General features: G+C 38.3%; 1 protein-coding gene across 1 annotated transcript; it reads left to right on the forward strand.

Moving 5' to 3' along the window:
* atp8b1 (ATPase phospholipid transporting 8B1) lies at positions 1-23,163 on the forward strand. The gene is made up of 30 exons (XM_087790986.1): positions 1-160; positions 7,182-7,339; positions 7,426-7,523; positions 8,382-8,495; positions 8,580-8,678; positions 8,758-8,819; positions 8,929-9,001; positions 9,228-9,298; positions 9,607-9,689; positions 10,649-10,807; positions 11,120-11,208; positions 11,293-11,483; positions 11,544-11,628; positions 12,456-12,579; positions 12,679-12,722; positions 12,799-12,955; positions 13,030-13,218; positions 14,040-14,152; positions 14,226-14,390; positions 14,759-14,870; positions 15,038-15,113; positions 16,076-16,208; positions 16,270-16,398; positions 16,465-16,621; positions 17,720-17,943; positions 18,013-18,096; positions 18,213-18,458; positions 19,458-19,596; positions 19,677-19,807; positions 22,211-23,163. Exons 2-30 carry the CDS (start codon positions 7,192-7,194, stop codon positions 22,445-22,447), a joined length of 3,732 nt encoding a protein of 1,243 aa, XP_087647112.1. The 5' UTR covers positions 1-160; positions 7,182-7,191; the 3' UTR covers positions 22,448-23,163.
* The last annotated feature ends 1,403 nt before the right edge of the window (positions 23,164-24,566 follow it).

A 24,566-nucleotide genomic window follows, 5' to 3' on the forward strand; every position in this document is an offset into this window, starting at 1 on the left:
CGAGCAGGTGAGGCTGGAGGGGGAGCAGGGCGGGGAGAGAAGCAGGAAGAAGAACAACAACATGGTGCGGTGACACCGCGGACGCACCGACGGACACAATTCTCTATAGACTTTATCAGATAAGAAAAAAACCCGCCGATAACTTGGAGAGGAGAACACGGTGAGTTCAGTTTGAAGTTTTTGTCTGTTTTGCGTTGAGTGTCTGAGGAAGCGGCGGCGTCTCACCTGGACGACCGCACCTCAAGTGTTACCTGTGCTGCTGCTAAAGGTCAAAGTACGCTCGATACATCCCATCTTTGAAGATAAACGTATCAAATTCATATGTTTTTTTGCAGGGGGAACGTTTCTAACTCTGAATTACTTTTACTATTTTGCATTTTTTTCTTTTTTTAAAGTTGATTTCGCAAACTCCTCCATTAAGACACATTCATGTCCAACTAATTATCTTCAATAATATAAATATTCAACTGAGTAACGCATGTAAACTATGTTTAACGTGAATAAAAATAATTAAAACATACTTTTCCTACCCTCATAACTGTTAAACGTAGCACATTCAAATTCGTCAATTAAACTGATTGATTGTTTTATGTATTATAATTTAACAAACACAAAATCACAACCATTTAAGAATTCCGGTGTGAAATCAGTTTTTTTTTTCATTCACCTTGATTTAATGTGGTGCTGTGATGAGAACTTTTCTTTTCCTCCTTATCATTAATAAGCCATGCAACAGATTAAATGTACATTTTTAAGTCATTACTTTAAACGTTCACCTGTGTCTCCAGTCTTGTTTTACGTGTCTAATGTTATCTATCAAATATTTACCTTCTTCATTGTCGGACACGTTTTCTCGCGGTTGACAAGTTAATTAAATGAAATTCCTAAAGAAGGAATAAGAAATCTGAATCTGTCTAGCTTCAGTCGCAGATACTGTTGAGTATATGAAATTATTGTGAGTAAAACTACACACAAATCTCATTTGTAAATTAAAAATGATTTTAAATGAACCGAGAAAATGTAGTTTAAAATGATGATTGTGTTTGTTCAAAATAACATGATTAGTTACAAATGATACCTTAATGTTAGTGGTAGTCTGACTGCGTGTTTCTGCTGTGTTTTAATAAGCATCACTAGAAGCTTAATTCACTAGTCGAATCTGATCTTTTTCAGCCTGACATTGTCAACCTGTTTTTTCTGTTGCTAATTATAGTATTGGAGTGTCTCGTCTTTGTCAAGCATAACAAAAGACTTCAAATGCCTCGAATAGTTTCAGCTGATTCAGGAGCTTGAATTTGTGTCTTCAACTTCACACGGCTTCTGTTTGTCTCTTGAACCTGTATGTGCCGTGTTGTTTCTTCCGAAGGTGAGGCCTCGATTCAAGTCTTTTGATTATGGAAATGACGTCTTATGGAAATGCTTGTCCACAAAGCAGTGAGGAGTCATTTGAATTTACTTGAGGAGATTTGTGAGACGGTTTATGTAAGGTCGCCAGGTTTTTTTATTTAAATTTAGAGCCTTTTTTTTAGATAAGCTACGATGCTAAGCTAATAATGAAATGTGCTAGTCCTGCGGTTATTGCGTAGGTTATGACCAGACGCCCCCTAAAAAAGTGAAAATCCAGGGTAATATTAGCTCGTGAGTGTTCATAATTTGCACGATAAAAAGGTCAAGTTTATATTTCTATAAATGATCAGCAGAGGAAACACTTTAAATAATCTGCGATAAATCAAAACATTGTTCTTAGTGTTAATATAAACCTAAATTGTGTTTATTAAATGTTCTAAAATGCTGACGTGGCATGGTAGCGTGTCATTTGAAAAGTTCCACTCCCGTCATACAATCAAAACAAAAAGCCGTAATCTTTTAGTCCTACATGCTAACGCTAACATTTGTTCTTTGTCTATGAATGGATTTACCTTTAATACCAATAATCCGCCTCGTTTTTCAACATTTAGCAGCAGGATCAGATCGATGAAAGTGTTTGACGAAAAAAAAATGTTGACATGTTAGCGTGGAGGTGCTTTTTGAAACTTTACAGCTTTATTCAGATCAAAAAAAATAAATAATTTAAACTTAAAATATATTAATTATAAAACTCGAATGTATTGGTGTCAGTATCAAGAATACCTGCCCTTTATTTACAGTGTTTAAAAAGTGGGTTTACATTGACTGGCTGACATGCTGGACGACAACAAACCTTTTACTGCGGGTTGTAGAAATATGATCAGGTGCTGGAAATGCTAGGCTAGTTGCTAGCATAGCCTTGGTTTGTTGACTACGCTGGTCTGATTTCCATTTAAAAAATGCAAGTTAGATTTCAATCTGATTGACGAACACACAGAAAAAGCAGTTGTTCCCGCAGTTAACACTGTTTTTGAAAAATAAAAATCTCTTTTATATACGCTAATGAAAACGTCCTGCGTTTCTCACAATTCCGCTCCAAGTCAAAACTACGTAAATGAGAAGTCAAATGTGATTTGACTACGAGTGAAAAGCTGCATTAATTCATTCTCAAGCAAATCTCTCTTTATTTTTGTATTTCTTTCCTTATGAAAGCGACTTCTGACGGAGACGGTGAAGAGGGTGTGAGTGTTAGGGTCTGGCAACAGTAAGTCTTTGCTCAGGTGCTGCAGACGCTGAGGTGGGAACCATTACCTGGAGTCCTGCAGTGAAGTCGTGTTAATGGCTCTGCTGGGTGCAGATCCGCCGACGCGCAATTAAATTTTATTTTTAAAGACCCTGCTCCTCCTGAAGAATACATTATTAATCTTTAACAACGTCTTAAACATTAATATGTAGTAAAAATATGTCCTTTGTGACAATCCAAATGTGGCTTTTTTTTTCGGCATTTAGTTTACACTTTGACACTGAAAGAAAAATGCTTGGCTCCTGCCTAGTTTCTGAAACCAGTTTCTCAAAAATGTCATGAATATTTTTGGATGCACTTGGTGCTTCTTGTTTCTTTAGAGCAGCTGTGTCACACTCAAATACATGAGGGGCCAAAATCTGTGTGGGTCGACTAAACGTACATTTTCCTAGTACGAGTATTTGTTTTTTTTCAATGGCCATGTATCTTAATGGTCTGTGTTTGTCCTCCTTCGTCAAACAAATTCCTTCCCTTCCATGTCATTTTTGACTCTTAAGTTGACATCAATCGGTGTCTTCATCAGCGGCATCTTTCTAGGTTACCATGTTAATATGTACATGAACCTACTTTGATTTTGAGACAACTTTCCAGTGGGCTTCATAAAAAGTGTGCCATGAGTTTGACCCGTGTACTTTTCAGAGGCCCGACATTTGGATGTTCCTATTGACTCATCTGTTGTTGAACCAACAAGGGTGGGAACAACGCATCGTCAATCTCAGCGTTTTGGTCAACAAGCTTTGTCTTCACGTGGAATACTTTAGGAAGTTTGCCTCTAGTGGTCAACGATGGAATCAACGTGGGAACCAGTTTTCTCTTTCTTTTTCTCGCCAACTAGTTTTCGTGTATTTAGTTCAAGTCCCAATTATGAGCGTTTATCAAGCCTGTGTCTAAGAGAACATTAGTTCGGTATTTCAAATAATTTTATTTTATATTGATGATTTTATTATCAGAAGGGCTGGAGAACATCCCAGCTACTTGGGGCAAGAGGCGGGGAACACCCTGAGCAGATTTAAATCTAAATTGGGATGATTAGATACAATTTTATAATAAGAAAAACAGATCATATGTTGTCACTTTTTCTGCAAATACCTCTTTGTCTGTTGAAAAATGTCACTTAAAATCAACATTAAAGACTTGATGTGAGATTCCACCAGAAAGATGAGTCAATATTAACAATTAACCGTCAGATGGAGACAAAATATTTCCTTCCCATCACAAACGAAGCGCGAGTTTCATGACATCGGCAAACGTTTGTCGATGATTCATCCATTTGTTCTTATATTCTCTCCGTATACGTTTACACAAGAAGCTCACACACTCGTTTCTAACCGGTCTCTGGTGTAAATGTTAAAGTTCATTTGTGCCTTCGTCGTGTGTCCTAGACTAGTCATTAAATTCAGGCTGTAGGCTTGAGAAACACAACCTCGCCTATTAGCCGGTCGGTCCCTCGACCCTCCGAACGACAGACGATTCTCATTGTTCTTTTGTTCCCCACTTGTTGACTGCAGCTAGATTTCCCTCAGGTGACGCTGCGACTTGTCTTTTCTCGCCCCCAACTCTCCGGAATCCTGACTTTTCATTTAGAAACGTGATCAATTTATGGAGGTTTCCTGCAGTTAAACATGAATTATCTGTTGATGAAGCAAAAATGATTATTTTAAAATGTCTCTTCCTGTTTGATTTAAAGTCTGTAATGTGGTCAAAAGCGGAGGCTTCTGAAGTGTTAAACTGTTTCACACTTATGGATTATTCTTTCAGAGCAAGTTTAAATTGGCCAGAAATATCTTTTAATGAGAAGCAATTTTTATTAGATAATCAAACGGCTACAACTCCACAATCACATTAATGATTTGAGGATCATCCAGAGCTTCCTAATCCAGAGCGTTTGTAGCCTTCAGGGCACAAGTTGCGTCACTTTTCTGTCACGGAGAGCAGCTTCTCGAGTTTCACCTGCCTCGCTCAGCTATGTCCTCCCCCGTCAGGCTCCGGGAGTCCTGCCCCACCTCCTCTATCTACGTCCTCCTTGTCGTCATAGAGACATCCTGGACCCACGTGAACCTGTTTTCTAGGACGGGAGATCTTCATGGTGGTGGTGTCCAGCTGTAGACGTGTCATCGTGAGCTCTAGCCGGGTTAGATGTGACACTCCCGGCTGATTTTGATTTGAAATGGACACTAGTTTGCTTTTCGTACCCGGGTATTGACATGGATTTGTCCGTGTCTGTGTCACATAATGTACAGTGTATGTTTGAAGAAAGGTGTGCTCTAGAGGTGGAACAAATACGAGTTGTGTGTTTAGTCTTTTGTACAGTTTCAGTGTACGGGGAAAACAAATAAGACAACACGATTCAACAAAAATGATCCTTACATAAGCTTTTTATTTTCTAATGAAGAGGTTTTCGTTTGAATACTTTATAAAACGTTGCTGACTCGGCATCAAGAGTCTCCAGTTTATTGATGACAAACAAACGCACAAAAACTTACCATTAAAAGTTTGCGTTATCAGATGTGTATCTGATTTATTCATTGTTTTGATTCACAAAGATGAGTGTGTATTGCAACATCTGTTTTCAGAGCTGTTTATTCTGCACCCCCCCCCCTCCCTCGCCGTCAAAGCATGTTGAAACCTGTCGCCATCTCAGCTCATTCTGTCTTACGTTTGCCAAGAAGGTGCAGCCAGACCCTTGTCCTACGATAAATAAACCAGTTGAGCGGAAGAATCGTTCCTTTCATCGATGCCACTTGTGTTTCTGGGCTGGTTTTAAGACACACTGACGCTTCCTGCCGACCAGGAAGAAATCTTAACCAGAATTAATTAATATGCTACATTTACGGCAACTCTGCTTAGTCACTCATTGACAGATGAAGTTCACAAACATGTGGGGCATATAAAAACATGGGAATAGCAGGAAATTACAAAAATGTAATCTGAATATAATATTATATTGAAGTTTTCATGGCAAAGAAATTGTCCAAGTCTCCCCAGAATAATCGTCGAAATTATACATTCAAGCCGCTTGAATTCTCACAATTTACTGTGTTATTTAGTAGTGAAATGAATTAGCTTTTTGGTTCGGGAAATGTGTAGAAAACAAGAATTCTATGACCCTTTTTCATAAAGCAGAAACATAAATTTCTTTGTACAAAAAACATGTGAGCATAAAACATTACATTTTTCAAAATATCCTTTTAAAAAACATTGTTTACTTAAATATGTTGTTTTAATACAGTATGCAAAACTTTCTTTGGAAAGTGTGACAAAAGTAAATACAATTTAGTTTAAGGTAAATTTTTAAAACAAACTCTTTCTAAAGAAGGATTAAAGCTTCATATTTATAGATGAATGAAATGAAAATGTTTATTTTGATTTAAAAATGTCTAATGACTTATTAAAACAAAACATGTGGTTTATAAAGAGTTGATTCTCTCTGTATTACAATCAAATAAATTATATAATTGACACGGTTTACTCCAGAGCCAAAGTTGTTTTGTCAAAGCATGACTTGTTTACAACATACCATTAGAGTCTGTGAAGGTGATGGAAGATGCAAAACACAATGTGAAATCTGGGTGTGTTTTAGTTGCCCACACACACAGCGAGCTCGACGCAACGTTTGGCTCATTTGTTTGTGAGAGCAGACGTGGAAAAACCCGTTCACATGGAATGTTTGGTGCTTTAAGTTGTGACTTTACCGAAACATTTGAAGCAAACGATTTGAGGCCAAGATATTCCCGACAACACAAACCCTTTTTTGTCTCTTTTGTTATCTCACTAAGTACTTTTCTATCAGATTTAAAAAAATAAATGGTCATGATTCATGTACTAATACAATTGAACTTTTAATGACTCTTGAGGTTTTGTTTCTCTCTGTGACAAAGGTAAAAGGTGTGACTATGTTGACCAACGGCACAAACGGGTACGATTGCTCTCTTAAATTTCAAGTACGGTAATATAAGAAGTCTTTTACAATTTAGTACAGTTTACAATGTCCACTGAACGGCTACTGAAGTAAAAGGAAGCTTTGAGATTTTTTTTCTTTCGAATTAAAATCACAATTCGTATTTTTTTTTATTAGCGTATTGGCTTCATTCTTAGTGGTTTGAGGCGCTGGTTTTAACATTTAATTCGTGTGAGTTTTAAGCTCTATTTTGATTGATACCCATTGTTTATAATGTTTCTTTTTATTATTACTTTTTTTATGGTGGCATCTGTTTGTCTTGTCATCGCCTGTGTGTTTATTCAAAAATATCCTGTTAAAAACTGTTCCTAAAACCTAAAAAGCTAATACTGAAATATGAATTCCGGTGAATTACCTTGTTCCTGTGAATTATTGGAAGTATTGTGTATCTGCGACTCTTAAAAAAAGGTTTCACTTGTATAGGAATTCTAATACTAAATCATAGACGTAGAAGTTGCAAAATTAGCATCTCCGCCATCTAGTCTTCTCATGACGACATTAAAATGTTTTTGAATCTATAAGGTCCCATTTCTTCTAAACTCTGTTTCTTGGTTTTTATTTTTATCGCCACAGAGACGCAACCATGAGTCAACGAAACCCCAACTTCCAGGACGATGAGGTCATGCCGTACAGCGACGATGAGACAGACGACGAGTTGGAAATCCCGAGCGATGACGAAGTGGAGCAACCCATGGGAGCTCCGGAGCCTGAGGTGGAAATCAGGCCCAGTGGTGAGGCTAACTTTTGAGGGTCTTGAACAGACAACAGCTTTTATACTTCTTTGATGGTAATACAAATTTACATTTCTGTTTTGTAGAAATGGGCTGGAAGGTGAAAGCCAACGACCGTCCGTACCATCAGTTACCAGAGTTCCAGAAGAAAGTCTTCCTGTGCATCAAGAAGAGTCGATACTCTGTAAGTACCGACCCGTCTTCCATTTAAGTTTTTTTTTAAAGCAACTGGTTCTAGGTTGACTCACTTGGCTGGTCTTTCACATGTTGATTCTGAAGAAGTATTTCTTTATCAGAAAAGTTAAGATGCAGATTTTGATGTTATCTTCGCATTCTTAGTTTTTTACTTCCTTAATGGGGTGATAAGAGGCTGAAGTCTGTCCCAGCTAGAACGGGTGAGAGGCATAGGGATGCCCTGAACAATTCACCAGTTGTTCACTGACTGAACAATTGTATTCATTAAGGCTTATAAAAAGTTGTGAAGTGGACCTTCTTGTTTTCGCACTAACTACATTGTCATGCTTCCATTCTACGATCTATTGCGTTTTATGTTCCTTCTGAAGTTTTCATCAGAAGTACTTTATTTTGTTCTTTGCAAGTGTCTGATACATTCAGTTTGAATCACAAAGCTCCATTTGATCTCGTCAACCATGTTTGTCCGACAGCAGGCAGGTAGGACTCGACTCTTTGTGTCACTGTTATCAAGCAGAAACCTGATCCTACAAGAAGAAGCTCATGAAACACGGCACTGAGATGCGTTCCACAACTACATGTCGCATGCAAGAACCAGTTCAGGCGGATTGAATGTCCCAGGAGAACCTTTTTCTCATGATCCCATCTGGACTGAACGTCCTGTTACATTCGAGCCAGAACCACCATCAGGTCGACTCATCTAAACTCAAAACACCAGCGTGTCTTAGTCCCTCCATCTGAACACATTTTCAAACCTGTAACAATGAGTCTGTGGTTAAGATTTCAACTATTAATGAATGAATATGTTTATTTTTTTAGATTTAAAGGCTAATTGTTTGTCCTCCTGCAGGGAAACGCTATCAAAACCTACAAGTACAACGTCATCACCTTCATTCCTCTCAATCTGTACGAGCAGTTCAAGAGAGTTGCCAACCTCTACTTCTTGGCTCTACTCATCTTGCAGGTACATTTATTTTCATCCTCGTGCGACTCTTCCTCTGCAATACAACACAATAACTTTTTCTGTTCGTGAACTATTGTCCACCAGGTCATCCCAGACATCTCCACGCTGCCCTGGTACACCACTCTGATCCCTCTAGTGGTTGTGTTGGGTGTGACGGCCATCAAGGACCTGGTGGATGATCTGGTGAGTCCATGATGGTGTTTGAAGTATATCAATGGAAGCTGTATTTTGGAAATTAAACCATTGAGTATTCGTCCAACAGGCCAGGCACAGAATGGACAAGGAGATCAACAACAGGCGGTGTGACGTGTTGCTCGACGGCAGGTCAGACATTCACTGTCAAAGTCGTTAAAGAAAATCTATACTTTTGATTATTACATTTGTGTTACTAATGTAAAGCAATTATTGTAATATTTGTAATTGTTTTTTCCAGATTTCAAGAATCAAAATGGAGGAACATCCAAGTGGGAGATGTTGTTCGCATAAAGAAAAATGACTTCATCCCGGTATGTTTACATCCAACTAGATTTTTAATTGATGTAATAATTACAGATACAGTCACCTTGACCCTGAAATAACACTAGGGTTAGTGAGTCAAGTAATTGAAATCTAAAATAATGCTAATAGTTCTTACCTCACTTTGTTATACACGTATTATAAGAATGCTCTTTATTCTTTCTGTACCTCACGTTATTTGCCACAATATTTATTTTGCTGCGGTTTTGTTTCCAGGCCGACCTCCTCCTCTTGTCCAGCTCCAACCCAAACAGTTTGTGCTACGTAGAAACGGCAGAACTTGACGGGTGAGCGCTGAAATTGAAACCTTTTCCATAGTGGAATTTCCACTTCCTCTGGTGCCCGTTTGTTGATGAAACAAGTCTCAGGGCATATATACAATGGGCTCCCGAGCCAGGCTGGTTACCTGATATGGCTCCTGGAGCGACACCTGAAAGTCAAACAAGAGGGATAAAGGGCTCATTAGGATGTTTACGCTGGAATATAAAGTTTCCACTGATAAATGTACACTAGCATCAGCTCGAGTGTGTCGGCTGAGAGTGTTCCGTGTTCAAGGTTATCAATCGACATTTGTTGTTTGTATGTTGTGTCGCAGAGAGACGAACCTAAAATTCAAGATGGGGCCTAAAGTGACGGACGAGCTGCTGCAGGAGGAGCGACAGATGGCCCAGTTCGACGGTGATTCTCTTTTCTCATGTATTGACGCATCAACTGATCTCAATATCAAATCAAACACGGTTCAAACACATTTTACATTGAGCAAACTGTCGTCAGCAGGAAGTCCGATTTTGATATTCTTGGAAGCTCAATCTTATCTTGGTTTCTTATCTCTGTATTTGCCCTCCTTTACCAAACATTCACATCAAATTCCTTATTTATCAAAATCTGTTTTACTCTTATTGTTGACATCCACAATCTCTGTTCCTTATCTTAAACATTAAACACCGAAAACTTTATAGGTCTTCCATTTATAGATGGATGGATGGAAGTATTTAATGTTTGAATTTTAATTGTATTTTGTTAAAATGTATCTTTAAATAATTGTCATATTTAAATTATTAAATTGAATTAGATAATTTTAATATTTTCAAAATTAATAATTAGTTTTACACAATCTATTTTTAATAATTCAAACTGATTAATTTGTTTTTTATTTAATCATTGAATTCAATAATTTGGATGTTTTCAACCTGAATTAAATTGTTTGATATTCCCATTCTAGTAGTATGAAAAAAAAAGATGAATAAATCTATCTATCTCACCTTTAACCTGTGGTTAATCATTGATTTAATCAGGAATGATGTCATAATCTACCGGTCAATACCCCCTGTTTTATAGGGAGTCAAATTTATATGTTTGAACACATTGAACTACAATATTAAACTATGTTTAAAAAATAATTTTGTTTATTTATAAAAAAAACAATTCAACCTTTTTAATATTATGAATATTCAATTATTCCAACAAAATAATTAACTAATCTCAATGAAAGAATTCAGTGTCAACATTTGATGGATACATTTTTGTACTTTTGTTTGAGCTCACATTAATGTCGTCTAGTTTCATCAAAAATTCCTCCCACAGTCGGGAAATGGGATTTGAGGATAGAGGGACTCACTGGTTTGTCTCTTCTGCAGGTTTGATCATGTGTGAGGAGCCCAACAACCGTCTGGACAAGTTCGTCGGGACCATGAAGTGGAGCGGGAACAGCCACCCACTAGACCTGGACAACATGCTGCTCCGAGGGTGCACGATCCGGAATACAGACGTGTGTCACGGACTGGTCATCTTTGCAGGTCAGAAGTTTAAGACATTCACGATTCAAGTTTAATTTTTGAGCCGGGGTGAAAGTCTGGATCAGATCACTTGATGGAAGGTCTGACCATGAATAGATCTGAAAGTAAGAACCAGAATTTTAAAGTTGATCCTGAAGGAAACTGGCAGCCAGTGAAGAGTTTTTAAGGATCAGGGGAAATGTGAGTTCTTCTACTAGAGCGGGTCAGAATTCTCGCTGCAGAGTTTTGTATTAACTTCAGGCGAGCTAGCTAAGCACCAACCTACATAAAAAAAAAAATCGCTCGTATTGTAATTTTGTTTTGACCTTGAAGGTGCGGACACGAAGATCATGAGGAACAGTGGAAAAACCAGATTCAAGAGAACAAAAATCGACGAGCTGATGAACTACATGGTTTACACTGTAGGTTGGGTTTTATTTTGAAATATCTGGACGCTTCATTGTAATAGTAGTTCCTGACTCTTACGGCTGCTTCTCTCTCTGCAGATCTTCGGGCTGCTGATCCTGATCGCCGCAGGTCTGGCCATCGGTCACACCTTCTGGTACGACGAGATCGGCTCCAAGGCCTGGTACCTGTTCGACGGCAAAGACCACAATTCCTCCTACAGAGGCTTCCTTAGTTTTTGGGGGTACATCATCGTCCTCAACACCATGGTGCCCATCTCCCTCTACGTCAGGTGAGTTGAAAGGTCTGTGCATGTGTCGCACATTAGCTTGACCTATGACCTTGTGTTCAGTGTGGAAGTGATTCGACTGGGGCAGAGCAAGTTCATCAACTGGGATCTTCAGATGTATTTTCCAGAGAAGGACACGCCAGCAAAAGTACTGAAACCATCTTCAAATTCTTTAAACAAAAATGACAAAAACACAGAACTGGTTGATTTTAAAATGTACAGTATGTTTCTATCCTAGTGTGTATTAGATATATTATTGAGTTCTATCCGTGAATAATCTCATTACATTGCATTTTTCCCACTTCATCACTTGTAATATGAATTGTGTCTATTTATAGATATTCAACATCTGCTTAAACAGATTCTTATGTTGATCTTTAAATGGGTCATGTGTGTTCATTTGGATTCAAAATGTCAGAAAAGATATTATTTCTTTAAAGTGAAAATGGGGGTGAGTAGAAAATGGGTGATTTTTGGTTGAACTAAGAATTGGGATTCTTTTCAGATGAATCCATTCCTATTTAGAGTAATGGACAAAAATGTTTGTTCATTTTAATGTAGCGACTGGAGCTCCTACCCAAACAGTAAGTACTCCGGGAAAATATAGTGAGCGCTTCCAGTCAAGTACTGTCTACACTACAATGCCTCAGACGAGCAGTATGGAGGTTTTTGGAGGTTTGTAAGTGTCTTTTTGGGGAAAAAGATGAAGACGAAGACAACTGAGCTCCAGTCGCTACATTAAAATGAACAAACATTTTCGTCTATAACTCCAAAAAGGATCAGATTACTCTGAAAATAATCCCAACCACAAATCAACATGAGAGTGAGTAGAAAATGAGGGAAGTTTGAATTTTGTTTAACAATTGCTTTGGAACATAATATCTAAACCTGCCTTTGGAGCTGAGCTAGAGCACTGACAAGGGTCTGCTCATGCTCATGCTAATGCTAATGCTAACACTGATTTGTTCTCCTCAGGCTCGGACCACCACCCTGAACGAGCAGCTCGGTCAGATCGAGTACATTTTCTCCGACAAGACGGGAACTCTGACGCAGAACGTCATGGAGTTCAAGAAGTGCACGATTGCTGCGCGGAAATACGGTATGATTGACAGCCGTTCGTGTCCTCGGTCGACTCATACGAGTATAAACCGTGGTTTGAACCAGGAAATAACATCTTTAAAATCTCCTGCCCTGACAGGTGTAGCCACCACTGCTGAGGGAGTCACTTTGGACAGAGGAAGGGTAAACATATCTTTCTACATAGAAGATATTTTGCATCTCTTCTGTACCAACTCTGTTTAACTGGACTCTTCACCAGCCCGTGGACTGGAGTTGGAACAAGTTCGCGGACAAGAGGTTCCAGTTCATGGATCACTCTCTGGTGGCCACGGTGCGATCCAAGAAGGACAAAGAGGCCATGGAGTTCTTCAAGCTTCTGTCGCTCTGCCACACCGTCATGGTGGAAAACAAAGATGGTGGGCGGAGCTTAGTGTTTTCTTTTTAATTTCCACGTTGTTCTGGACTTGACTTCTTCTTCTGGCCTCCTCAGGTGAACTGGTGTACCAGGCGGCGTCTCCTGACGAGGGCGCTCTCGTGACGGCCGCCAGGAACTTTGGCTTCGTGTTCCTTTCTCGCACCCAGGACACGATCACCATCAAAGAGATGGACCAGGAGGCCACCTACGAAATGTTGGCCCTGCTGGACTTCAACTCTGACCGCAAGCGCATGTCCATCATCTGTACGTTCTTCCAAACTCATGGCATTCAAAATGAAAACATGTTTTCAAGTAAACTCGAGGAAAAGTTTGGGTGAAGGACTGACAATATTTTGTGATTAAGTGAGGGCTTCAAAAAAAGTGACCAGCTTGAAAAAGAGTGGGCAGTTGAATTCCCCCAGGGGCCACATTATATAGAGATGGTTGTGAAGGGCCTTCAAGCCAGAGCAGCAAAGAGCCAAAAGTTTAATTTGTGCGGCGGGACTAAAAACAAAGGCATAAAAACCTTTAAAAAAAAAAGTATTTGTACATATATGAATATAGAAATAAAACAAACCATATCCAAAATGTTATTGGATTCTATAAACCTTTCAATATTTACTCAAATGTTAAAAAAAAGCATTAAAATAATAAATCAAATTACAATTATCCTTTTTTTTTTTTTTTTAAACATCTCTTTGCTCTCAAAAAATTGAGTTAAAGAGGTTAATCAAAGTTTTTATTGTAATATTTAGTATTTTACTAGTACTCTTTAATCAGATAAATGTAAAATAAATTTTGAGGGTCAAGGTCCGAAAACAAATGTGTTTGTGGTATCCCTTGTGTGGTCTGGGGGTCAAGGTGAACGACCTCCCTGGCTTCCATAAATGCATATGCAGTGGTGGAGGTTCGTTATCTCGACCCAGAGACGACACAAAGGATACCACAAACACATTTGTTTTCGGGACAGCGGGTCACCTAAGATAATATAAGTTTAAATGATGTATTCACAATTACATTTTTAACCATTGTCTTAAGTTGGAATATATGGATGATATTCAAGCGGGTGTGTGTTCTTCTTCTAGTGAGGTTCCCTGACGGTCGCATCCGTCTGTACTGCAAAGGCGCCGACACCGTCATCTACGAGAGACTCTCCCCGAACTCCAAATACAAGGAAACGACTCAGACGGCCCTCGACGTGAGGAGCCGACACGCATTTGATTGTGTTATTGGTGAATTTAATATCAATTAATCGAGGGCTCCGTTTTAAGGATTTCGCCAGCGAGACGCTGCGAACTCTGTGCTTGTGCTACAAGGACATCAGCACCAACGAGTTCGAAGCCTGGTCCAGGAAGCACAAGGAGGCTGCGGTGGTTCTGGTCGACCGAGAGGCTGCACTGGACCGAGTGTACGAGCAGATCGAGAGCAACCTGCTGGTGAGTGACACATCTAGAATCTTTAGTTGCCTGAAAATACATGAAGTTAAATTGCAAATGAATAACTTTAAAGTATATTTTTTGATCCGTCGTCTATTAAAGCAAGACATTTTTTTTAAATTTTCTAATCAAAACTATTGCTAATGTTTTATACTTGCATTTAGTTATGTTGTCTTGTCACAGAGAACTATTAAAATGCATGTTATTTACTGTGGCTTGTCAATTTGTTGCCTTAAATTTAAGGTAGTTTAACGTTCATGAATTGTTTTGAGAACAAACATGAAGGTCATTAAGATGTGTTCAGTTTCCAAGAATAATGGACCAGTTTTAGATCCTTGTATGACATGAGTTTGACCTTGTTTCTCCAGCTGATCGGAGCGACGGCCATCGAGGACAAGCTTCAGGAAGGAGTTCCCGAGACCATCGCCAAACTGGCCAAGGCCGACATCAAGATCTGGGTCCTGACCGGCGATAAGAAAGGTACAAGTGGGAAAAAGAAAATATCTAATGAGTCATAAATGTAGGTCATAAACTAATACTCCTTCGTTGACTTCAATAAGTGTAAATGTCATTGAAGTCGATGACATTTACACTGTTGCAAAGAATAATATGTTTTTATTGGTTCGTCATCTGACTTGTGTTTGCAGAGACGGCAGAAAACATCGGATACTCTTGTTTGCTGCTGACTGACGACATGAACATCCACTACGGAGAACAAGTCAAGTAAGGCTGTTGTTATTCACCATCAAAAGTGCTAAGATCGCATCAACTTTATCAGAAGTTTCTTAACTATTCTATTTATATGGCTGTTTTAAAAAAAATACCATTTTCATATGCAACATTTTAAAATGGAAAGGGTTACTAAAACGCAAGTGGAATATTTTAATTTAATAAAATAAGTTGGAAGAATAAAACAAACCGTGAAAAAATTCTTGTATATTTATAATAACACATTTATCTTCATTTTTTTCCGACTGCAGAAAATGCTGGATATTAATTTACTACTATAGATGGTGTTTATTAGAGGATAAATCAATGCCATCAGAATATGTCGTCATTTTTAGGGCCATTTTAATTCATTTAATACAAATTTAAAAAATAAAAAAAATGGTATATTGGAAGGTTGAATTCATTTTTTTTAACTAAATGTTACAATAATGCAAACATTTTTTTTTAATGTTAGAATTTATGATTTTATTTAAACGCATGGTTTGAAAGTTAATTTTTTTTCTAAATTCAATATTTCCTTATTGATACTTTTTTACCGAGACATTATAGAAAATATTGTAATTATTTGAATAAATTAAAAAAACTTTTTTTTTAAATGCTATATTAAAAAGATAAATTCAATTGTATAAAAACAAATGACACCTTTCCGAATACAAACAAAGTATAGAATTTAATTGAACAAGAAAAAATTCGATATAGAAATCATTGAATTTAAATATTAAAAAAAAAAAATGCAATCCATAATAAAAACATTTAAATGGGAAAAAAAGTAAAGTTTAAACATTGAAAATTTTAAATTAAACTATTCAATATTGTGATTGAACTGATACTTCCTTATACTTACGGTGATCATCAAATCCTGTTGCTACCAAGCATTAATGGTTTAAAATGTTTTTTAAAAGTGATAATGAGCTTCAACTTGACACTATTGACCTTCTTCATCTGCTTGGTCTCAGTGAGAAGCTGAGGGTCCGTCAGGCGCGCCGGAGAGTCGACCCCGCGACCTACAGCAGGAACAGAAAGAAACTCATCGACCCTTTCTTCACCGAGCCTGGCAAGAACGCTCTGATCATCACCGGAGGTTGGCTGGTGAGTTGAGACATCGAAGATCAATCCGGGACTTGAATAAACGTGTTTTAAATCCGGTCAGAACGAGATTCTGTACGAAAAGAAGAAGAAGCGCCGACGCCTGAAGCTCCGTCGTCTGGGAAGAAGACCCCCGCCGAGCACCCCCGAGGACGGACAGCCCATGAACGACTGGGAGAAGGAACTGCGACAGGTGGGAGGCGCTTATTGAAACCAACACTCTTCGTTCTTATTCTCACATGTTTTTCTTCTGACCCAGATCGACTTCGTGGACATGGCGTGCGAGTGCGAAGCCGTCATCTGCTGCCGTGTCACGCCGAAGCAAAAGGCCAACGTGGTCAGTCTGGTGAAGAAGTACAAGAAAGCCATAACTCTGTCTATCGGAGACGGAGCCAACGACGTCAACATGATCAAGAGTGAGTATCGGATGCTAGAATTCATACATAGACATTCATTCTAGTTTATTCTCATACATTAGTTTGAAGACTATTGCGATATGTCGCAGTATTAATATGTTCTTATCTACTATAGTGTATCGATTTTCAACAGCCCTGAATGCATTTCCTTTTTTTAAAAAACAAAAAAATTAAGCGATAAGCAGCTAAAGGAAAAATAAACTCCTTTGAGATCCCTGGGATGACTGAGGACTAGAGGATACAGTCGACTTAGCAGCTTTTAAAGTTGATGTTTGGACATTTTTAATTTCAAAACAGAGGAAAGTTTGACTGCAGTCAAGTGGTCTTTAAATTCTACAACACCAGAGTCAAGTACTTGACAATACTACCGATATATTCCTACAGTATTGCAATATATCGTTAAGTTGCCCCTGTATCGTGAAACATTTTATCGGCATATTATTGCCAATACACACACCTAGTCCGTAACTGTATGGAACAAATTGAACCAAAGTTGCCACATAGTCATCCGTGTTTTGCACATTGAAACTAGCGCTAAGCTAACGCTAAATTTGAAGTGACTTGATACGCCTTAGAATTATTATACAGAATAGACTCTGGATTGAAATTGGTGTCATTACGGTTTCTTTCAACAACCTACATCTCTGCCAAAGTAACTGAGGAAACATCGGCATGCTAACACTAAGCTAACGTTAGCGGATTTGTTGCTACCACTACTATTGGACTGTACCAAAAGCCTCAATCTAAATATCTAAATATAAACCATTCAGTTAACGTTCACTTTCACTGCTTCAATCGTATTTAATGTAGACTTAACTAGACGCTTTGATAAAGTTGTTGGTTTTCGATGTAAACGACGGTGGTCGACAGTAACCACCACTAACCACATTGGACCTCGGCTTTCTTTTGAGTGGATGAATGACCATCTACAAATAGTTGTTCTACACACGGTTTGTCTGTTTATGTTGCGGCAGTTTAAATAGAATAATGAATAATATCATTAGTTATATTTGTACCATCGTTTCTAAAATAATGTCATTGTTTCTACCAAACGATGAGCTAAAGTGTTTCCTTGACGTGTTCTCGTGGCTCCTGCAGCTGCAGACATCGGTGTTGGAATCAGCGGCCAGGAGGGGATGCAGGCCGTCATGTCCAGCGACTACGCCTTCGCCCAGTTCCGCTATCTTCAGCGCCTCCTGCTGGTGCACGGGCGCTGGTCCTACATCCGAATGTGCAAGTTCCTGCGGTTCTTCTTCTTCAAGAACTTCGCCTTCACCCTGGTTCACTTCTGGTACTCCTTCTTCAGCGGCTACTCATCCCAGGTCGGCGCTCGCGTCCGAACACCTTCTCTCTGCTACAAACCTGTGTCTTAAGTGTGTGTTCTGACGCAGGTGACCTTCGAGGACTGGTTCATCACGCTCTACAATCTCTGCTACAGCAGTTTACCTGTGCTGCTCGTCGGCCTTCTTGACCAGGTAAATATGGTTAAGGTAGTTTAAAGTTGACTTTTGAATGTTGGGATTCTCGTTTCTTTCATGAAGCTAAACTAGATCCTGTATTTTAAACTGCCATCTTCGTCTTCTTCTTGCAGGACGTTAACGACAAACTCAGCATCAAGTTTCCCAAACTCTATCTCCCCGGCCAGCAAGGAGCTTTATTCAACTACAAGAACTTCTTCATCAGCTTGTTCCACGGCATCTTCGTCTCCCTCATCCTCTTCTTCATCCCCTATGGAGCGTTTCTACAAACCATGGGACAAGACGGAGAAGCGCCCTCGGATTACCAGTCCTTCGCCGTCGTCGTCGCCTCGTCTCTCGTGTTTACCGTCAACCTGCAGGTAATTCAGTCACCACCAGGTGGCGTCATCGGCTGCTAGAACAAAATGTGCTCTTTGGCAGAAGTTGTTTTGTTCCTTAATTTTCTAAATCATTTAATAGGAAACTACAATAAAGAAAAATATATGAAATCTATAAATAATTAGGAATCATGATACTCAATACATTTATAACTATACTTTTATATTTAAGTAAACAGACTTACAGATTGTTAATGTTTAAGAAAAGTAGCATTTAATTGAGAAATTAACTGTCAATGTTCAGGACGCATTTTAGGAAAAGGAGATATTTCAGGCAGAATTAAAGTTAAAAGACAGATTTACTAAGTTTATTTAAGTAGTTTAAAGTGTATTAAAGATAATGTTACATATTTTAAGAGGCTAAAACAAGGTGGTGTCATCGGCTGCCGAAACAAAATATACTCTGACAGAAGTAGTAATGATGTTTTTGTAATTCAAAGGTTTGACATTTTTGTTTTCTTAAAAAACATTTAACTTATTACTCAATAATAATGTTATTGGAAGAAATTAGAAATGTATTATGAATAATAAACAAACTTGCATATTATCGTTTGTGAAACATTTTAAGAAAAGTAACATTAAGGTTAAAAGTTAAATTTAGAATCTAAAATATCTCTGTTTGGCTAAACTGTTTACAGAGTATTAAGGAAAATGTTGCATGTCTTAAGAAGATAAAACAAGGAAAACTGCTTAAAGATTTCAAGAAAACAAAATGTGCAGAACATGTATTATATTATCAAAAAACAAATGACCTTAATCTGTACTAATGTATGCAATTTTAATTAAGAAAACTTCATTAAAGGTTAATAGAAATGAACCCATTATAAAATGAATAATCTTATAATTATAAATAAAAAAATATATATACATTTTTACTTTATTCTTGTGGTGATGTGGAGGAACGCGCTGATATCATTTTTGAATAATGACATAAATTGATGTGTAAAAGCTGAACTAAAAGTGATGTTTCTGGTCCTTCAGATCTCACTGGACACCTCCTACTGGACCTTTGTCAACTGTTTTGCGGTTCTGGGAAGTATAGCCATTTACTTCGGCATCATGTTTGACATCCACAGTGCAGGGATCCACGTCATCTTCCCGTCGTCGTTCACCTTCACAGGTCGGCCTCCTTACGTTTCTCTTCAGTTATATGAATGAATGAAGAGTCTCTGACCCTCGGGGGGGATATCCTGTCTGCAGGTGCTGCATCCAACGCTCTGCGCCAACCGTACCTGTGGTTGACCATCATCCTCACGGTGGGCATCAGCCTGCTGCCGGTCATCTTCATCCAGTTCCTTCATAAAACCATCTGGCCTTCTGTCGGAGACAAGGTGAGCTTTGTTTAAAACTTAACATTGTTGTTGATTGTAACGGACGTGATCAACAAGTCTTTGGTTGTGTCTCAAATCGCACTCTTCTCCAAGTTCAGTGGTTTAAAGTGCATTTTAAGAAAGTGTACGTACTTGCCCAGTGCTCAAATTTCGACACGGTATTCCGTCTCAAAACAAACAATGTTGCTACACACTTGACTCGACAGCTTCTTCTTCTACTCTAAACATTGATCGCAACCAGCTATTGGAACTCTATCGCCGACACTTTGCAGCACTTTTCTCCAATTTAGTTATTAAGTTATAAGTTATTAAGTTGTTGTTTTGTGGTAAAATAAGTTTTCTCGAGACATTTATCTGCTCCGAATCGAGTAGTCAGTAATGTAGCTTCAGTTTAGCGATATCTACGTCACTAAGATGGCGGCTGTTAAGGGTGTAAAGTGTCCATCGATCCACACTCAATTTTTCTGGCCGTTTGAGTGCTCATTGCACACTACATTTCTGGACACTGCTTATATTAAGTGCAAGTGCAGAAGTGTGCGATTAGGGACACATCCTTTGTCTGTTCTTCTTCTGGGAAAATGATAAAACGAAGATAAAAAACTCTCTCTGGCACCAACTGGTCCAAGATCATTCTACACATGCATAGACAATTGAAAATTAATCTTAAAATGAAGACATCTGAGGATTATCTGAACAAATACATAAATACCTGTACATAAATGCATTACAAAAAACACTGGCATGACGTTAACAAGACAATACTTACAACTAATTACTTACTTCACAAAATAAAATTACCTATTGAGCTAGTTTTAGACTCTTTTATGCAATCCTGTCTATTGGCATCTTTGGTGTCTCAGACTCACTCGACTGATGAATTAAAAATAATGATTGTATTATAAGTCACTACAACCGTAAACAACCGCTAACTACGTAGTTAGTCTGTTGTGCCGCAGGATGGCGCTGTTTCTCTAGAAAAGGAAACGCATGGGTGCCGTCGAAAGGACGTTTTTACTCATGTGTTATTGGGGAGAACAACAACTATTTTAGTAATAACTGTTCGATTGATCTTTACTCTTGTTTTAAAGCAAATTCAAATCCTCACATGCGACTCAAGACCTTTGAGTTTCATATTTGCAACATTTCTCGTCACTGAGTTGACATGAAGGGAGTTCCCCGACGATGGATCAATGTTTTCATAACCAACCTCTGACTCTGGTTGTAAAAATGTCGGACACTCACAAAGCAGTCAAAAAAAAGAAAAGAAAATGCAGTCCAAGGTCAAACTTGATGGGGTTTTTTTTCCCTCAGATTTTAAGTCGGGAACTCAGATTTAATGAAACCCTTCAGTCTGAGATGATTTCTAAAGTGAAACACATTTAGAAATGATGTCTCGGTCCCTTCACAAATGGATAGTGGTCCGGCCTTGAGTTTGACATTTTTGGTCCAAGTATGTTGTGTGTAAAAGTGGCACTTTAAATCAAAAATAGTAGAGAAGAAAATTACTAATGTTTACTTCAGATGTTATTGTCTTAAACCATTAAATTGACTCTGATTTGACCAATTCCAAGTATTTTGAGAACAAAAAAATGGCCCTTATGCCCCAAAGTTCTTCTCTCAAAGACAGTAAAATTACATTCTACTAGAAATTTAGCATTCAACATTCAAACTGCATTTCCAGAAGAAAATGCAATAGTCCTACTTATACTGTAGTTACTTGAGATAAATTTGTTATGATAAGACACTTTAAGTAAAATTGAATTGAATCTAAACTGAAACGCTTGAATGTATTTTATTTGTATTTGATGTAAAATTGTGTGGAAACAGTTTAAATTATGGCATAAAGAAGAAATGAAGTGAAAAAGATTGCAAAGAAGGAAAAAAGGAAGAAGAAAAAGTAGTAGTAGTAGAACTAAATTTATAAGTAGAATTGGTAGTATAAAGAGAAGTAGAATTACTAAAAGTAGTAGTACAAGTAGGTAGACAAAAGTGTTTTTAAAGTTTGTAGATGAATGTACAAGAAGGTCAAAGTGGAAGGAATTTAAACATTAGTTGAAGAGTTTTCCTGTTGAAGTGAATTGAGTAAAAAAAGAGGAATAAAAGAAAGGGTTGAAGACATACAAGAAAGCTAGAACATTTCAGGAACGAGCTGAATCAATAAAAGTTTGAATGGTTCAAATCGAATAAAATTTCCCTTACAAAGTTTAGGTCAGAAGAGAAAAAGTGCATCCCACTAGTGTGAATACTATGATAAACCTTGTTTATTTAAATAGTTGATTTAATCTTTGTTGCTCATTTTGGAGATTCCTGGTCCGGAATTCTCCAAAAGAAAACTTTATCGATGCACAACACGCTCTTCAAGTAATGAAAATTTATATTGAAGTCATTTCTGTCGTCCTCCAGGTCCAGAAGAACCGAAAAAGATACGAGATGGAGATGAAGGAGGAGGAGAAGAAGAAGAAGCAGCCGTCGGCCTTCCAGCGCGGCCAGCGCTCCCGGCGCTCCGGCTACGCCTTCTCGCACTCCAGAGGCTACGCCGACCTCATCTCGTCGGGGCGCAGCATACGACACCGGCCGACGCGAGGCGGACCCCAGAGCAGCATCCGAGAGGTTCCTCAAGCGGAGGCGGAGAACATCTGAGGAGGGCCGCTCCGCGGGAGGTCGTGAACTTTTAGGGTCGTTCACGCTTCACGGGGAGATGAACCGACATGTTGCAAAGACTTTATCTGAGGTTGGAACCGGAGGTAAAAACTTTAGACGTCTGTGTTACTGATCCATATTTAAATGAGACATTTTTAATCTATTTTTTTAAGCACCCGCCCACCGTCTTAAATCTCCTCTGGCGCTAAAGTGGAAACTATAAGAATGTATCAATGACTGTTACATGAATTTGATGAACATACTTGATCCTTTAATTCTCCTTTTTTTTTCTTTTTTTTTTAAACAGTAAACCTGGTTGCTAGGCTGGTGGGTGGAAGTTTTCAATGTATATTAATTTAAACAATAATGCAATCTTCTTTTAAAGTGTTTATGCTGGACTTTTATCGTTAAGAATGTTCAGGGTGTGGAATGTCCATGTCGTCAGATCCTTCTGGGCTTTTTAAAAATCTGTAAAATTAAATTTAAACTGCCTGACGTTTTCTTAAAATACGACAAAGACCTGCGAGCGAGACTCGAGTATTTACCTCAGACATGTTTCCATGAGTCGAGTCGATTAAGTTTACTTTCTTTATTCGTGTAAAACTGATCCGTGTGCAGTTTGGACAAAGTACCAGCACAAGCTCGGTCGTTTAAGGCCATTTTTTTTCTTTTTAAATCTTGTGGTTGTTAATAAAAGCTGAGGTCATGTTTAGCAATTTTCAACTCTAATGACTCAAATGTATTTTCCCAAAGTTTCCTCGGGTCATATTTGGGTTCACGTCTTCTTTTGACAACATAAGCTCGACGGGAAAAGAAACGGTACAAAGGAACGGAGGTGAGATCTTTCTGAAGTCGCCTCAGGCACATTCTCCACTGAATAGTCCTCAATTACTCATCTACATCCATAGAATGAAGGGATGAAAATGCGGTTTATCGCTGATACTAACGCCTCGGGGGCGCCGAACTCAATCGCGCAACAATCTTTCCTCCATTCTTGAACACACCTTATGTTTATGTTGGCATCAAATTCCCGTTAAATTCCTTTTCCTTCAAGCCGAGGTTGACTTTTATTGGATGTCTTGGTATAATTGTTGACATTTATTACCTCCGTTTCCTTATCTTAAACTCTTTTATATGTCGCATCAAAATGACTCACCGTGGATGTTGAGTCAGGCGTTGGCGTGTGTGTTCTACCGGATCAGGTGTGCGTTAAGCTGCTTTCAAAAGACCTCGATCGGAGACGGGATCGGAAGTACATCTCGTGGCAGATGAACAAGTGTTACGATGCTGAGGGTTGACGTTGTTCTGCGCTGCAGCTTGTTGTGCAGCTGCAGCCTTCATAAATTATTACACTAAGCAGCGCATTAGTGGCTTCATTAGTTCTCAAACAAGGTGCGTTCATTTCTGTGTGCGAAGAAAAATCTCCCTTTTGAGTTTTTCGCTTGTGGCATTTTCCTTGTTTGAAGGACTGATATTGGAGAGATTTTTAGACTATAAATAAATGCTAATGGTTGATGAATCAACACATATTCAGAAATTTAACTTTTTTTCATCTGTGCAAATGAAGCTTCATGAAGCATTGTTTTCATTTTCCATCTACTCTGGTGTTCATACCTTTGGCTTCTATTCCAATGAAAGTACCAAATGAAAATGTTTTTTCAAGTCAAGAGCGTCACCTCCTGAGCTCTTAAAATAAGGATAATGCTTCACTAAAATTAATATATTGCTCACAGTCTCCCTCCTCTACTCCTGTTTTTTAAAAAGGTTTGAACCAAATAAATACTTTTTATTCACCAGTGGAACCATCCAATATTAATGATCTAAAAATTCAAGCTTCAATCATTTTCTACTCTCATGTCTAATAAGAGTATAGTTTATTAATAATCCATTCATTTTTAGAGTTAGAGACAAAAATGTTTGTTCATTTTATTGTAGCGACTGGAGCTTAGTTTTTTCATCTTTATCTTTGTCCAAAAAGACTCATAAAAACAATCAAATACCTCCGTACTGCTCGTCTGTAACGTCCATCTTGTATTGAAGCCTCGATATTAGAAATTGTTCTAAATTTTGTTTTGAGTCTGTAGTTTAAAAATTGTTTGTAGCGGTTGCTGCTTGGTTA

Source organism: Callionymus lyra, chromosome 5 (assembly GCF_982586985.1).
Source record: "Callionymus lyra chromosome 5, fCalLyr1.hap1.1, whole genome shotgun sequence".
Classification (NCBI taxonomy): domain Eukaryota; kingdom Metazoa; phylum Chordata; class Actinopteri; order Syngnathiformes; family Callionymidae; genus Callionymus; species Callionymus lyra.